Here is a 17419-nt window from a genome sequence, read left to right as displayed (position 1 = left end):
AGTGATAAGGCAATACAAAATAGAAAGGTAGCAAGTAAAGCAAAGATGGAGGGTGTTAACGCAGTGTGGGAGTGGTACAAACAGAGACGTGAGGTGACGAAGAAGCCAGTGGCAGGCTGTCTGCTCGTGGAAAAGGCGCGTGAATTTCACCAAGCAATGAAAATTACTCAAAAGTGTGTATACAGTGATGGATGGCTCAGAAGCTTTAAAACCCATCATGCCAGTCCAGGGACCTAAGTTTGGTCCCTGGACCTAAGTTAAGTTCAATAAAGTGCATGGTGAAAGACAATCTGCCGATATTGTTGGTGCTGATGAGTATGTAAGTAAATTTGCGGAGATGGTACAGGAACAAAGTTTATCTGTAGAGCAAATTTATAATGCTGACGAGACAGGTTTGGACTGGCGTATGCTACCCACAGACACGATGGCTCATAGTGGTGAGGACGATCCTTCAGGTGGTTATAAACAGAACAGAGAATTTCTTTGTTGTGCTGTGCAAATGCAGCTGGCATGCACAAATTAAAATTACTTGTGACTGGAATTAGTAAAAACCCCAGGGGTTTTAAATTCAGCCAGGTGCCACCCTGCGATTCATAAGGACCAGGCAAGTGCGTGGATGTCTCGAGTAATATTTGTCGAGTGATTTAATAAGAACTTTGTACCCGAGGTGAAGGAGCACCTGAAAAGTGTTGGTCTCCCGCAAAACAACAAAGTTGTGCTGCAGCTAGATAACAGTTCAACGCATCCATGAGGTGATGAGCTAGTAAATGGCAATAATATTGGAACATTCTTGTCACCCAATACAACTTCAGTGATCCAACCCATGGATCAAGGAATAATTAAGAACCTTAAACATCACTACAAGAGGATGTTTGCCAGACATCTTAATAATCGGCTTGGAACAATTAAGGACTTTTATAAAGTCTTCACAATAAAGTCAGCTATCTGCGTGAACCTATTGCTAGTGCATGGGATGAGGTACAGCAGACAACACTAAGAAATGGTTGGAAAAAACTTTGGCCCACGTCATGTCCGTTTCCTGAGGAAGATGACAAGGCAGATTTTGAAGGATTTGCAGTGAAGAAAGTTAGCGAGAGGAAAAACTTGAGAGGAACTCCTAGCCTATGTCAAGGGGATTAAGTCCTCCAAGCTGAGAACAGAACTGGTGACTGAAACAATAGAAGATGACATAGATAGGTGGATATTGATGAAGCCCTAAACAATCGAAACATGACTGATGATGAAATTATAATTAGTATGTACAGCAAAAAAGCCAGAAGAGTGAAATGATGAAGATGGAGAGGAAGAGGATGAAGAAACGTTAAAAGGAAAAATGTAATATGGAAAAAGTTCCACAAAATTTTGAAGACATTCTGGCATTTATGGACACGAGTTACAGCGAGTTTGAAACTAAGGACATGACGAGTCTGTACAATTTGTATATGAAGTTTTTAAAAACAAGAGCCATGGAAATGAAACAAATGTCAATTAAAAAGTCTTTTGCAATGGCTTCCAAGAAAGCTCGCATTGCATCACCTGCACCCGACTCATCGCATGTTGACCCAGTCAACCCAACACCAACATCCACCACCAACTCTTCCATGTAAATAACTATGCTTCATCAACATCGATCATCAACATAAGCAGATCAGGACTTCAATTATTGGCTAGTACAAACAAAATACAGTCGCATTTATGCTATGAACCTGTCTATTTTTTCCCCTAGAGTTTTTTGGGTAAGTTTTTCGATGTGTTTTTCCCCCTCCATTTCTCGTATACGAACTTACATGTTAACCGACGGGTCTCGTCCCTAAGGGGTTCGGAAACCAAGTGGTGCTCTGTATTATATTTATTAAAAGACATAGGAGAATGGGACTTGTGTTACAGAGTTCAGCCTGTATTCCCCTATTCCCCCATGTAAGTCAAAACTATTAGAAGTTTTAGTTGATTTTGTGATATTTGAAAGGATGCGAGATAAAGCATTTGGTAGAAATATCGATTTAAGTTTATTTGGAAAGTGGCTGAGGTGGTGCCTCCATGTTAAGATGGGGGTGCGAGCTGAGAGGGAGGAGAGCTCCCGGTCGGAGGAGAGACCCCAGTGCATGCTGGGTACAGCTCTGGGTGTGGTACGGGTGGTCGACGATGGGAGGCTTGGCTAGACTGACCAATGGCGTCGTGCCCCAGGCGTGACGTAGCGTTACATCAGGTGTCCTGCCGAGGAAGGCAGGAAATCTAATCACTCGCTACAAAGTTTCCTGCTGTGCAGATGTGCACTCAAGAGATTACCCTTTCTGGAGAGGTATAGGCCTCCAGTGAAGTAAAATTCTAACAGTGTTAAGGAAGAAGGTGGCCTGTCGACACCCGAGGGAGTTTTGAGGAAGACCTGGATGGTGAGGTTTGGCACAATTGGCTTGGCGACGATAGCGAACCTGGATATTTTGGGGTTGTAGGACAACCTGCAGGCCGTGCACGACATGGAGCTGTACGAAGAGGCATTGGCAACGGTCCTGGTCCTGTGCAGTTCAACAACCATTTATCCATACGACAAAGCTACATGTGAAGCGGTGAACCAAAATGCGGAAGTGCATTAGTCTGGGTAGACCAGGTGAAATCAGCATCAACCTAACATCTGGAGAGGAACACCTTTGTGTAGAAGCAGCGCTCTATGAGGAGCGTACAAACCGACGGCGCTGTGGAGAGATATGCTCGCCAGCAGGGAAGTCGACTTGTATGAACAGGCTAGAGGTGAAACAATGCACAAGACAGTTTGTGAAACGGGGCTGAAGTGACATCCACCACGAATGCAAGCAGGAGCGACTCTGCCAGCGCCACACAATAAGAAGCGACAGTATTTCGCACAAGTTGACGGTCCTGAAACAACCTTTGAGAGGACAAGCCAACCTGATCTGAAACTGAAAACAACCTATGAAGTGACAACATAAGGACCGCCAAGAGACTTCATACGGCTGCCGAGACGAAACTTGCAGGTGGGACACCATCAAGGAAGCCATCTGATCACCATACAAATGGCGATAAACCCGCATCAGAAAGACCAGAAGCGAACATCGGAGAAGAAAATCGAACCAGCCATGTACCGGACTGGACCGATCTGCTAAAAGAGGCGGAGAAGTCCCCGGATCCGGACACAGAGCAAGCAGCGCCAGAAACCAAGGCTGAACTGGCCACGAATGGGTCAACAGGACAACTCTCCCCTGGTAAGCCTCCAAACGAGCCAGGACCCGAAGCAACAGCGGAACCGGTAGGTAGTAGTATAGGTAACCCCACCTCTACCAATCCTGCCGAAAGGCATCAACCCTGACGGCCTCGCAGTCGGGGACTGGCGCCACATAGATCGGGAGATGCCTCGACCACGCCAATGCGAAGAGGTCCACGTCCAGGCACCTGTACGTCCAGTAGAGCCAACTGAACGAGTCGGCATCGACCGTCCATTCCACGAAAAGGGGGAATGAACCGGGAAGGGCCATCCATTAGGACGTTGGACACTCCCTGGATGTGAACAGCCAGGAGAGCCAAACCCCGAGAACACTGCAGACGAGTCACCCGAAGCAACCAGCCCCAAAGAGCCAAGGACAGCACCGAACACCTGCAGTTAAGGCAAAGAACCATCAGGGAGCAGTCCAAATGGAGCCGGATCATCGATCCCCGAGCGACCCGAATCCTCTGAAGCAACATCCACACAGCCGCGAACTCCCGCACCATGATGGGAGCCTGACGGAAGGATGGACCCAACCATCCCTGGCCGGCCTGGTGAGCACTGGTCACAAAGCCCCAGCCAAGAAACAACGCGTCTTTGAACACACCGAGAGGGGGCTCGGGGAGGCGCCAAGACACTGAACCCCAAATAACTTTTAGCTATAGCTATCAGCTATAAGGCTGTTTATAACAATAACAACAGTTGATTGGGAAATTTTCATGCTTGTAAACTGTTTAATAAATGTAACCAAAGTCGTCAAAGATTGATTAAAGATGTAGACGCTTGTAAGTACTTGCGTATATGCTTCGTGAATCTGGCCCCAGGTGATTAAGACAGCAGCAGGGAGAATAATGAGTACGTAGTACGAGGGATTTTTTTTTTTTTAAATAATACTGTATAATGAGAAAGTAGAACAGTGAGTATATACATAATGAGTAAAGGGCATTACTTCAAGAAATGTAAATATTGTAGTATAAGCATAATGAGCTTGGAGAGTATAACTGATTATAGGGAGAATTGTTAGTACAAATTGCATGTAATAAGCTCAAAGAGTATAATGAGTGAAGAGAATAATGACAGCAGACAGTATAACTATCCAGAAGTATGCCAAAAATCAAGGAGACAAAATAAGTACATTATTAAGTCTGATCAGACATTTAGGAGAAAGTATTTTAAGGAAATACAATGAGACAATGCACTGCATATAGAAAAAAGCAAATATTGTACAGAAACAAAATAGTTGTTACTAGTTACACTGCACAGTTAATGAAATTTAAGCAATTAATGATACAAACAAAAATGCTAAGCTACAAAAGTTGCAGGCGATGAGTCACAATAACGTGGCTAAATTATATTGACCAGACCACACACTAGAAGGTATGAATATTGTGGGTGAAGGGATATTGTTGACTGTGGAAATTGTACTGTCTGCTATTCCTGTCGTCCCTTCACCTTCTAGTGTGTGGTCTGGTCTACAAAAGTTCACTGGCCCAGTAGCGAAAGGAACCTTAGCCTTGCGATCATACACAAGTGTTATCAGCTGTAAGTGCCAACAATGAGGCATTATCAATGCACGACTGAAACAATCATTACGAGGCTACATTAATAAACTTCAATAACAGTTTTTTGCTCAAATTATGTAGGTTATGTTTCAAGTCAATAGGACGATGCATTCTCGGCAGTGTACGGAAACCTGTGAAAACAAAGAATTACATAAAACATTAAAAGCTGCAAGAAATCCTTATCGAGGCTATTTAATGGCATTACACAAAAGTATGAAATGTCCCAAAACACATTACAGCTTTTTCAGAGGTTAAGAAGGCAGTGGTCAAAGAATATACAGTAATTTACTCACTAATTATGTTAGAGAAAACAATAACCACAAACTTTAAATTAAACTGACACAAGTAGTGAAGAAACCTGCTTCCTCCAGGTCATAATTATCGTCCCCGAGTGTAACGTGGCGCCCAAGGTCAGTCAGCAGCACATGTAGCCGACTTGACACCAACTCATGGCATGCCTGCAATGGAAGGTCATAACATTAAAGTCAATTTTAAATCATACTAGTATTCCATAATGTTACCTATTTTAAAAATACAAAGTTATTTAACAAAGAATATAGCCTCCAAGCTCATATCTATTCAAGGTTACATACCTGTTAATATCTTAAAACATTAATTCATTGTCATCTTATATTAAGGATTAACCCTTAAAGTGCGCATCACGTCATATGACGTGTTGGAAGTTGTTCAGTCAACTGCGCATCACATATGACGTGTTGGAGTACTACGCAAGATTTAAACAGCCCGCGGATACACGGGGTTCACCACACCTTCATCAGGGCTCTTGTAAACAGACGCCATTTTTTTAAAAATCGTGAGCCAAACTCCAGGGTGTTATTGGCCTCAGTACTGTATTGAGTGAGCAACCAAGCCTGACGCACGCAGCATGAGCTAACAGCACTGCTGTTCAGCTTGTGACCACAGCATCGCCTAAAAATGCCAAAATATATTTGTTTATGCTATTATGTAGCGATGATATTATTACAGAAGACCCCTGATAAAACTGACCAGGGTTCTGATAATAGCAGGATTGTGGTGATATTTAGCGATGTGCACCATGGAGAGAGGAGTAATGCTGTGGGAGGGAGGGTGGTGGCGATGTCTTCTGACTGTGTGTGGCCACCTTTTATTGACTGCACTCACCATACCAGCTTAGTGGTTCGCTATGGTGAACACAAATGTAGATACTTATATATAACGTGTGTATAGAGGGTATAAACAGCAAGAGAAGGTTGGGAGCCGCCATTTTGGTGAGGGCGGTGGAGTCGTCTGCACGACGCCACCATGCAGACGACGGTGTTGTTTACTGGTTACCACGACGGTCTTTGGGCGCGATACCAGTTTACTTGTACAAGTATGGTGAATAAAACAGGTAGATATTTATATATAGTGTGTGTATATAGCGTAATAAAACCACATAGTATTGTTGGAGGAGAAATATTAGTGCGTCTGGCCTTGAGGGCGGCAGCCATCAGCCGACTGTGTGAGGTCCTACGTCTTTGTGCCTTTACTCACCATACAGGCTTAGATGTACAGTTATGGTGAACAAAACATGTAAATACTTGTATATAACATCTGTATATAAAAGCAAAAACAGTATGGTGGGTGGAGAATGGTGGCAAATCAGGTGAGGTGAGGGAGGGAGGGAGTGGCAGCCAGTGGCGAGCTGCCACTGGCACTGCCACTCAGCATGCCAACTTAGTGGTTCGTTATGGTGAACACGAATGCAGATACTTATATATAACGTCTGTATATAGTGAATTATAGCAAAAACAGTATTGTGGGAGGAGAATGTGGGTGAGTCAGATGACTTGAGGGAGGGCATGAGTGGCTGGCTGGTACACGGCGGTCACTCCTCGTTACTTTTTGACTCATAATAGCTACTTAGTGGTTCGTTATAGTGAACAAAACATGCAGATACTTATATATAAACTGTGCTTATAGTGTAATAACCGACAAAGTATTTGTTCACTGATTGATGAACATAATTGAATCAACAATATGCACACCATATTTTTGAGTACAGCAATGATTCACTCATTTTATTATATAAATATATCACACTACACACTATTGAATAATATTACAGCAAAAAAACTATGAAAAATCAATCAGACATTGAAATAATTAGGTAATTATCTCTTTGTGGCAACTCCGGCCTGACAGCTGGCGATCAACAGACCGCCTGGAACGCATGCCGAGTCAGCACCTATTTTTTGCCAGACTTCCCCGCCCTATAGCGGGCAATATATGCCACTTACGACTATTATTTTTCCCGTGATCAGTGAACACAAATTAACAGGTTAGGAAGAAAAAATAATTTTTTTTTTTTTCAAAATTACATGCGCCTGTGGGGAAGAGAGGATATTATACCCCTAGCATGTTAAGGGTTAAGTAGTATATGCCAATATACATATAGAGGGAGCTTAAGGTAAGAATGTTAGAGAAAGGTGCAAGTCTAGAGTGTAGTCTTAATATGATTAATATGTCACATTTGATTCATAAGGATAATACATACTGTAGTTATTTTAGCAAATGGTGATAGAAATTTAAGGACACCAAACCATGCTTATTTGTGTTTCAGATTTATATTTCTTTCAAATACAGCCTTTAAAACAAACAGAAAAACTTAGAGTTAAATGTAATGAAACGCCTTTTTTTTTTGGAGGAGCCCTGGAGGCTTACTGGCGGTTCCCTGAAAATGTCTTGCTGACATTGCTCCATGCTAAAATATCACAAGTTGCAGGAGTTCAGTTTGGTCTACAGGGAGGACCAGAGCCTGGCCACCCTCAGAGGGTGGCCAGGCTCTGGCCACCATACAATACACAATTATGCATACCATACAACACACAATTATGCAAATCTGTATATCGAGTTGCCAGGGCTAACAAAATAAGATGATCAGATACAACATTAGGTTGTCATCGATATTAGACCCCAAAACCTCTGATCTGGGTCACAGTACTGTACAAAGAAGAAACTTGGTTGATAAGACATGTTCTTGAAACCTGAACGTGTCTACCTAAAAGACATGTACTGTATAGACGAGGGCAACCCTCGACATGACATCATAACAAGGGACATCTTCAAGAGGAAACTAGATTGTTTCCTTCAAGGAGTGCCGGACCAACCGGGCTGTGGTGGACATGTGGGCCTGCGGGCCGCTCCAAGCAACAGCCTGGTGGACCAAACTCTCACAAGTCAAGTCTGGCCCCGGGCTGGGCTTGGGGAGTAGAAGAACTCCCAGAACCCCATCAACCAGGTATCAACCAGGTAACCCATGACCAAAACAAAATTCTAAACAAATACAGCTACTAGTAACATGATCAAGCATAACTTGGGATAAAATGAATGTGATATGGGGGACCTATGTATCCAGAATGCACAATACTATTATATACATGCTTAGCACTAAAAATACAATGTAGGACAAAGTCCCAAGATGCCTTGAAAGTAGTATAAAACTCATTAAAATATCCATTGCTGAAGAACTGAACCAGAACAGAAGCTACCTATGGAAAATCTGGATGGTTACAGTCCAGAGATATAACAATTGTGTTGAATGTGTGGACACAAAAAGTGTTCATTAATAGCAACAGCCCACAGTATTGTGCTGTACAGTGAACACAAGCCACATGGCTTAAAGAATTTTGTCTTCACCAGCCATATGTGCATCTGGGAAATTGGGACGAATGTAAGATGGGTAGTTATGATACACTCTTGACATGGGAGTCATGCTACTTGATAGGGAACTACCAATTAGTGAGGGCAATCTTTGGTCTCTTCGACGTTACGTACAATAGTGCTTGGCAAGGCATGGAGTGTACTTTAATCCTATGTTTGTACCTTGGGGTGTTTAAACACTCCAAACAAACCAAAGAAAGCATGTATCTTTTTATCTTCAGTAGTATGTACAGTATCACAGTCACAAATCAATGTACAAAATCAGAAGATAGTGGAATATCAATATACAGTACATACATCTACATTCAATTTCATAAACAGACGACAAGTCACAATAACGTGGCTTGAAGACAAGAGAAGTAAACCACACACTAGAAGATGAGGATATGATGACATTTCAGTCTGTCCTAGACCATTATCAAGTTGATTGTGATGGGAGCGAGGGAGGCACGGGCAGTAAGGAAGGCTAGAGAAGCGAGGAGCAGGAAGGAGGAAATTCCAAGACGAAGGTAAGAACAAGAATAAAGGTACTCTTCTTGTACTAAAAGTAGTTCTCAATTACAGAAACTTGCATAAAGTGATTAACTGTAATATCTTGTGATGGGGTGACCAAATACCCCAGAGTACTAGCAAAGTTTGGACACCCCAAGGATACTAAAAAAAGGTTAGCAAGCTTTTTGCAAGGACATTTTAACAAATCCTATTCCTTCAGTGCAGACCGTCAACCTGTCCTGACTGTGCATAGCTCTGCCCAGCAGGATCTTCCCTATGGAAGCTACAAGTGATATTGCTCACAAAGGCCCAGAAATATTTACCACATGCCTAGAAAAAACCAAGACACTTACCTTGATGTGCTTACTGAAGGGCTGGGTAACAGTAGCAACACAGGTGGAGGCAAGTAAGGGAAGAGTGTGACATAACTGAAGTGCCAACAGTTCCACAGTCTCTCGCTGTGCTCGTCGGTACAGATCCCCACAACGTACTTCCAGTAAATTGAACAAATCCAAACTTGCAGATACTACGACCTGAATCAAGGAAGATGAATTAAATAAAAATGCTGTTTATGTATTGGAAAAAAAAAAAAAAAAAAAAAAAAAAAAAAAAAAAAAAAAAAAAAAAAAAAAACTTCATAAATTATGAAATGTTCATCTAAAGACAAATAGACTCCCTATGATGAAAGCCTGAAAACAGTTGCCCTGTGTATTAATTCAAAGTTATCAACCATGGACAGCAGCTATAGAAAAATGGTCATTCCTCTCTATGTATAAATAATATAAAAAATTCCAGAAATAGTTTTCCACTATGGAATTATTAATTTGTATGCAAAACACAAACAAAAACATGAAAACACGTGAATATTTATCAATTTACTGGATGGAGCCACTCTGAAAGGTTGCACTTTGGTTATGTGGTCTGGCATCTGTCAACACACGATGCCCGACTTTGCTGACACTTAGGTATACGAGACAAGTCCCATCTTCTCCTCAGATGTTTCACCGATTGTTTATCACTCTTTTTCTCTAATTACAAAAGTATGCGTGTTGAACAACTTAATAAATCAAACAATTCACATAACATATGATAATGTTTCAATGGACAGGTTTACTCGGTATACTTCATTACTACCATAAAGAGTAGTGAAAAGCATATAAATAATGTACACTGGTGTTGGGCTCTAGGAGGTTACATATGGCCTACTTGGAATCATATGACCGAGAGTAGATTGAAACAAAAGGAGCAATTTTGACCTAGTTCCAAACCCTAGGCAGGGTAGGATTAATGGGTATCAATCCTTAATCATTCCACTGCAGTATTTATTTGATGGCTACCGACAGTATGCCAAATGGATTTATACCCAGAGCTCCAACAACGAAATTTAAATAAAATCTGGCATTAGATGTAAGAAAATGCATCTTTCTGGTGGGTCCTCTCTGTATCTCCCCGAACTACTCACCTGGAGAATTCTAAACCCAGGTACCACACCAGGCTACATTGAATCACGAGTGCCTACCAGAAGCCAGTACCAGAATCTGACTACTCCCTCAATAGAGGTTCTGTAAAGGGAAGTAGAAGTACAAGATAAACTATAATTACTGAAGGGAAAACTAGAAATATGAAGTACACCAAGCAACTACTTAACCCTTAGACAGCAGTTATCACCAATTGTTGAGTCACAGGGTAGTGCGATTATCATATGAAAATTTAAAAAATAATTGTCTGGGTTTTACATGTATGATGCAAATATGGATATAATAGGTCTATGTGGATATAAAAAAAGAAAAACAAGTGATAAAACAATCGGTGAAAATCCGAGGATTAACCCTTAACCCTTTAACTGCGCGGCCTATAAATATGACATCCCCCCAGTGCGCAGGAAATGAAACCTTGGGAAAAAATTATTTTTTCTTCGGAAAGTGTCAAAAACTCCTCCCTGTATATGGGTATAGCAACGCAAGTTCGAAATTGTACTTCCTTTGGATTCTATGGGGTCCGAAAGGTGGGCCGTGATGTCATAATTCCCCGTGCGCCAGAGCAGTATGCTCTCGGGGCCGGTGGGGCGCCCGGGGCGGGGCGGGGCGTGCGAGTTGCCGCGAATATATTTTTGCACATTTTTGGCGCACTGTTCCAAATATATATTAATTGTTTTTACATGCTAATCCTATGTATAATGAACACGTACACTATATTATGGCAGTAAAACATCCGTACTGTCCGAAGACACTGTGTTACGTGCTTGACACTTGTGTACACATATGTTGCACATATTTACCATGTATCATGCTAATTTATGTATATATACAATCTATTTACAGACTATACACTGTCACACACTATATACATTCACCATCAACACATTCAGAACACCGCGAGTGAGAGCAGCCACACCCAGCCAGCCCTCCCTCACTCCTCCAACATTGTATTCACCAACATTACTCCTCCAAATCATACAGTTATTCACACCAATGTTTCATGTTCATTTATGTATATATACAACATATGTACACACTCTACACTGTCACACACTATATACACACACCATCAACACACTCAGAACACCGCGAGTGTGAGCAGCCACACTCAGCCAGCCCTCCCTCACTCCTCCAACTCGCCAACATTGCTCCTCCAAATCACACAGTTATTCACACGAATGTTTCATGTTCATTTATGTATATTTACAACATATGTACACACTCTACACTGTCACACACTATATACACTCACCATCAACAAACTCAGAACACCGCGAGTGTGAGCAGCCACACCCAGCCAGCCCTCCCTCACTCCAACATCCTACTCGCCAACATTGCTCCTCCCACCATACTGTTATTGTATTTATTACACAATTTACACATGTTATATATACCTATCTACATGTTTTATTTACCAGAACTATGCAAGTAAGCCGGTATTGTGTCCAAACAGTACAGTGACCACCATACACTGCATGACAAATCACACAGCAGACAGCAGACGACGCCACGATTACGACGTCACCTCCCTCACCAAAATAGCTCCTCACAACATACTCCTGGTGCTGTTATTACACTATTCCACACACACTGTATATACCCATGTACATGTGTGTTCCCCATAGCGAAAAACGAAGCTAGTATGGTGAGCAAAACAAGAGTTACTGCAACACTGTCACTGCCAATTGAGGCTACCTCAATTCTCTCCCTTCATCCCTCCCTCACCAAAATTCCTCCTTCCTATGCACAACGCTAATTATAACCACAATCCTGGTCACTAATACCTGTAAATGAATAATTGACCACAAGTTTATTTTGAAAAGGAACCTTAAAAGTCATTTGAAGGTTCCTACATGGACGAAATAATGCTGTGGTTCTGTGGCTAGCGCTGTGAACATCGTGAACAGCATTGAATCACTGATATTTGAACATTGTACCCAGTCATTATCACACTCGGGCTCTTCTATAATACTATCATGGCTAAATAAAATAGATTATATATATACAGTATTTTGACAATATTAGGAGATGCTGTGGTCACACGCTGAACAGCAGTGCTGTGCGCTCATGCTGCGAGCGCCAGCCTTGGTTGCTCACTCACTACTGAGGCTCTGGCACCCGGCAATGTGGACCATAACTTTTTTTAAAGATGGCGTCTGTTTACAAGAGCCCTGAGGAAGCTGATGTGAACCCCATGTAGCCGTGGGAGTTTTGAATGGAACGTGAAAAATAAAAACACCCAGAGGCGCATTGCGCACCTGAAGCCTGGGCCTGCAGGCGCGTTGCGCAGTTAAAGGGTTAAATTGCGCATCCCATCATATGATGCTTTGGAGTACTACGCAAGATTTAAATGGCCTGCAGATACACGGGGTTCACCACACCTTCATCAGGGCTCTTGTAAACATATGCCATTTAAAAAAAAATCGTGGGCCAAATTCCCGGGTGTGAGGGGCCTCGGTACCGAGTGAGCTACCAAGCCTGACACACGCAGCATGAGCTCACAGCACTGCTGTTCAGCTTGTGACCACAGCATCGCCTAAAAATGCCATAATATACATGTTCTTGCTATTATTTAGCGATGATATTATTACAGAAGACTCCTGACTGTGATAAAACTGGCCAGGGTTCTGATAATAGCAAGATTGTGGTGATATTTAGCGCTGTGCTCCATGGAGGGAGGAGTAATGCTGTGGGAGGGAGGGTGGTGGCGTTGTCTTCTGCTGTGTGTGGCCACCTTTTATTGACTGCACTCACCATACCAGCTTAGTGGTTCGCTATGGTGAACACAAATGTAGATACTTATATATAATGTGTGTATAGAGTGTAATAACAGCAATAGGAGTAGGTTGGGAGCCGCCATTTTGGTGAGGGAGGTGCGTCGTCTGCACGACTTGTGTTGTTTACTGCTGACCACTATGATTTTTGGGCACCATACCAGCTTACTTGTACAAGTATGGTGAATAAAGAAGGTAGATACTTATATATAATGTGTGTATATAGCGTAATAACACCACAAGCAGTATTGTTGGAGAAATATTAGTGCGCCTGGCCTCGAGGGCGGCCGCCACCAGCTGACTGTGTAATTACCTAAGTGTAATTACCTAAGTGTAGTTACAGGATGAGAGCTACGCTCGTGGTGTCCCGTCTTCCCAGCACTCTTTGTCATATAACGCTTTGAAACTACTGACGGTCTTGGCCTCCACCACCTTCTCACTTAACTTATTCCAACCGTCTACCACTCTATTTGCGAAGGTGAATTTTCTTATATTTCTTCGGCATCTGTGTTTAGCTAGTTTAAATCTATGGCCTCTTGTTCTTGAAGTTCCAGGTCTCAGGAAGTCTTCCCTGTCGATTTTATCAATTCCTGTTACTATTTTGTACGTAGTGATCATATCACCTCTTTTTCTTCTGTCTTCTAGTTTTGGCATATTTAATGCTTCTAACCTCTCCTCGTAGCTCTTGCCCTTCAGTTCTGGGAGCCACTTAGTAGCATGTCTTTGCACCTTTTCCAGTTTGTTGATGTGCTTCTTAAGATATGGGCACCACACAACAGCTGCATATTCTAGCTTTGGCCTAACAAAAGTCATGAACAACTTCTTTAGTATATCGCCATCCATGTATTTAAATGCAATTCTGAAGTTAGAAAGCATTGCATAGGCTCCTTGCACAATATTCTTAATGTGGTCCTCAGGTGATAGTTTTCTATCTAGAACCACTCCTAGATCTCTTTCTTTATCAGAATTCTTTAAAGATTTCTCACATAATATATAGGTTGTGTGGGGTCTATGTTCTCCTATTCCACATTCCATAACATGACATTTATTAACATTAAATTCCATTTGCCAAGTGGTGCTCCATATACTTATTTTGTCCAGGTCTTCTTGAAGGGCATGACAATCATCTAAATTTCTTATCCTTCCTATTATCTTAGCATCATCAGCAAACATGTTCATATAATTCTGTATACCAACTGGTAGATCATTTATGTACACAATAAACATCACTGGTGCAAGAACTGAACCCTGTGGTACTCCACTTGTGACATTTCTCCATTCCGATACATTGCCTCTGATTACTGCCCTCATTTTTCTATCAGTCAGAAAATTTTTCATCCATGATAGAAGCTTACCTGTCACCCCTCCAATATTTTCCAGTTTCCAGAACAACCTCTTATGTGGAACTCTGTCGAAAGCCTTTTTTAGGTCCAGATAGATGCAGTCAACCCAGCCATCTCTTTCCTGTAATATCTCTGTGGCCCGATCATAGAAACTGAGTAAATTCGATACACAGGATCTTCCTGATCGAAAACCATACTGTCTGTCTGATATTATATCATTTCTCTCCAGGTGTTCTACCCATTTAGTTTTGATTAGCTTTTCCAATACTTTCACTATTACACTTGTCAATGATACAGGTCTATAATTGAGGGGGTCTTCCCTGCTGCCACTTTTGTAGATTGGAACTATGTTAGCCTGTTTCCACACGTCTGCTACGATTCCTGTACACAGGGATGCCTGAAAGATCAGGTGAAGTGGAATGCTGAGCTCAGATGCACATTCTCTCAGAACCCATGGTGAAACGCCATCTGGGCCAGCTGCTTTGTTCCTCCCGAGCTCCTTTAGCATATTTTCCACTTCATCTCTAGACACCTCTATCCGCTCTATGTTGTTCTCTGGAATTCTTATTGTGTCTGGTTCTCTGAAGATTTCATTTTGTACAAACACACTTTGGAACTTTTCATTTAATGTTTCACACATTTCCTTTTCATTTTCCGTGAATCTGTTTCCCATTTCCAACCTCTGGATATTATCCTTTACCTGCAATTTGTTGTTTATGAATTTGTAGAATAGGCCCGGTTCTGTTTTACATTTATCTGCTATCCCTTTTTCAAAATTTCTTTCTGCCTCTCTCCTTACTGCTGTATAATTGTTTCTCGCATCTTTGTATCGCTGGTATGTTTGGGGGTTTGGCCTCTTCCTATACTGATTCCATTTTTGTGTCTTTTGGTCTCTTGCCCTCTCACAATTTCTGTCGAACCAATCCTGTTTTCTGGTCCTGCATCTCTGTTTTGGTATAAATTTTTTTGTGCCTTTATCATATATTTCACAAAACTTGCCATACATCTCATTCACTTCCTTGCCTAGCATCAAGTCTGTCCAATTATACTCACTAAAAAAATTTCTAAGGTCACCATAATGTCCTCTCCTGAAGTCTGGTTTTTCAACTGCTTCAACCTCCTTATTTTCTTCCAGCTTATAACGCATTGCATACTTTATTCCCAAAAAGACATGGTCACTTTTACCCAAGGGAGGAAGGTACTGAATGTCAAATATCTCTTCCTCCTTCCTGGTAAATATCAAATCTAGCATGGAGGGAACGTCCCCTTCCCTCATCCTCGTAGCTTGTTTAACATGTTGATACAAGAATGTTTCCAGGATGAGGTCTACAAATTTACAGGTCCAAAAATCTTCTGTTTTAGCTTCATATGCTTCCCAGTCTATGGATTTCAAGTTGAAGTCACCGACTATCAACAGTCGTGATCTATCGTTATCCGCTCTCGCTATAATCTCTCTCATTATTGTTATAAGACCTTCACGTTTACTATCTAGCTCCTCCTTTGACCATGTGCTGCTTGGCGGTGGACTATATGCATTTATCATCATTAGTTTATCATCCTCATAGCAGATCTCTAGTGCTATTATGTCAACTTCTTGTGGATTGGCAGTCATTATTTCCTTCACCTTTAGGTGTTCTTTTACCAGCACAGCAACGCCACCGCCTTTCCTAATTTTTCTGTCCCGTCTCCAAATTGAGTAGCCCCTTGGGAATATGACCTCATTTAAAATTACATCTTCAAGTTTTGTCTCCGTGAGTGCAACAATGTCTGGTGTCTGCAGCTGTATTACATCACTTAACTCCAGTATCTTCGATCTCACTCCATCTATGTAGTAGCTAGTGTGTAGTATGTAGTGTGAGTAGCTACTTCTGTGTCTTTACTCACTATACAAGCTTAGACGTACAGTTATGGTGAACAAAACATGTAAATACTTATATATAACGTCTGTATATAAAAGCAAAAACAGTATGGTGGGAGGAGAATGTGGGCGAGTGAGGTGTTGAGGGAGTGAGTGGCAGCGAGTGGCTGGCTGGTGTGTGGCGGTCACTCCTCGTTACTTTTTGACTCACAATAGCAACGTAGTGGTTCGTTATGGTGAACAAAACATGCAGATACTTATATATAACCTGTGTATATAGTGTAATAACCGACAAAGTATTTGTTCACCATTTGATGAACATAATTGAATCAACAATATGCACACCATATGTTTGAGTACAGCGATGATTCACTCATTTTATTATATAAATATATCACACTACACACTATTGAATAATATTACAGCAAAAAAACTACGAAAAATCAATCAGAGACATTGAAATAATTAGGTAATTATCTCTTTGTGGCCACTCCTGCCTGACAGCTGGCGAGCAACAGACCGTCTGGGACGCACGCTGGGTCAGCGCCTGTTTTTTGCCAGAATTCCCACCCTATAGCGGGCAATATATGCCACTTACGATTTTTTCATTATTTTTCCCATGATCAGTGAACACAGATTAACAGGTTTAGAAGAATTTTTTTTTTTGTATGCGCCTGTGGGTGACAAATGCTAAATAGCCCGGTGCCATACAAGGGTTAATCAAAGTGTTAGTAATAAGACACCTGGTGTTGTTCATCAGTTATATCTTGTTCTAGTTAGGTCCCATTTAGATTATGCAGTTCAGTTTTGGTCGCCGTACTATAGAATGGATATAAATTCACTAGAACACGTCTAGCGTAGGATGACAAAGTTAATCCCCAAAATTAGAAACCTCTCATATGAAGAAAGATTGACAAAGATTGATTACATTCTCAAGAAAAGGCGAAGAATTAGGGGTGACACGATAGAGGTGTACAAGTGGATGAATGGACATAAAGGGGATATTAATAGGTT

General features: G+C 41.7%; 1 protein-coding gene across 3 annotated transcripts in view; it reads right to left on the bottom strand.

Moving 5' to 3' along the window:
• The window catches only part of Sry-alpha (Serendipity alpha), a 119064-nt gene that overhangs the window by 73190 nt on the left and 28455 nt on the right, over positions 1-17419 (bottom strand). For all 3 annotated transcript variants that reach the window (XM_069307036.1, XM_069307037.1, XM_069307038.1), the window contains 2 exons: positions 9306-9485; positions 5118-5234 (listed from right to left, as the gene is read on the bottom strand). In XM_069307036.1, coding sequence (XP_069163137.1) covers positions 5118-5234; positions 9306-9485 — 297 coding nt within the window. The remainder of the gene's footprint in view (positions 1-5117; positions 5235-9305; positions 9486-17419) is intronic.

Source organism: Procambarus clarkii, chromosome 59 (assembly GCF_040958095.1).
Source record: "Procambarus clarkii isolate CNS0578487 chromosome 59, FALCON_Pclarkii_2.0, whole genome shotgun sequence".
Lineage (NCBI taxonomy): Eukaryota > Metazoa > Arthropoda > Malacostraca > Decapoda > Cambaridae > Procambarus > Procambarus clarkii.
The sequence above is the reverse complement of the archived record's forward strand: the minus strand, read 5'-3'. Positions and strand labels throughout refer to the sequence as shown.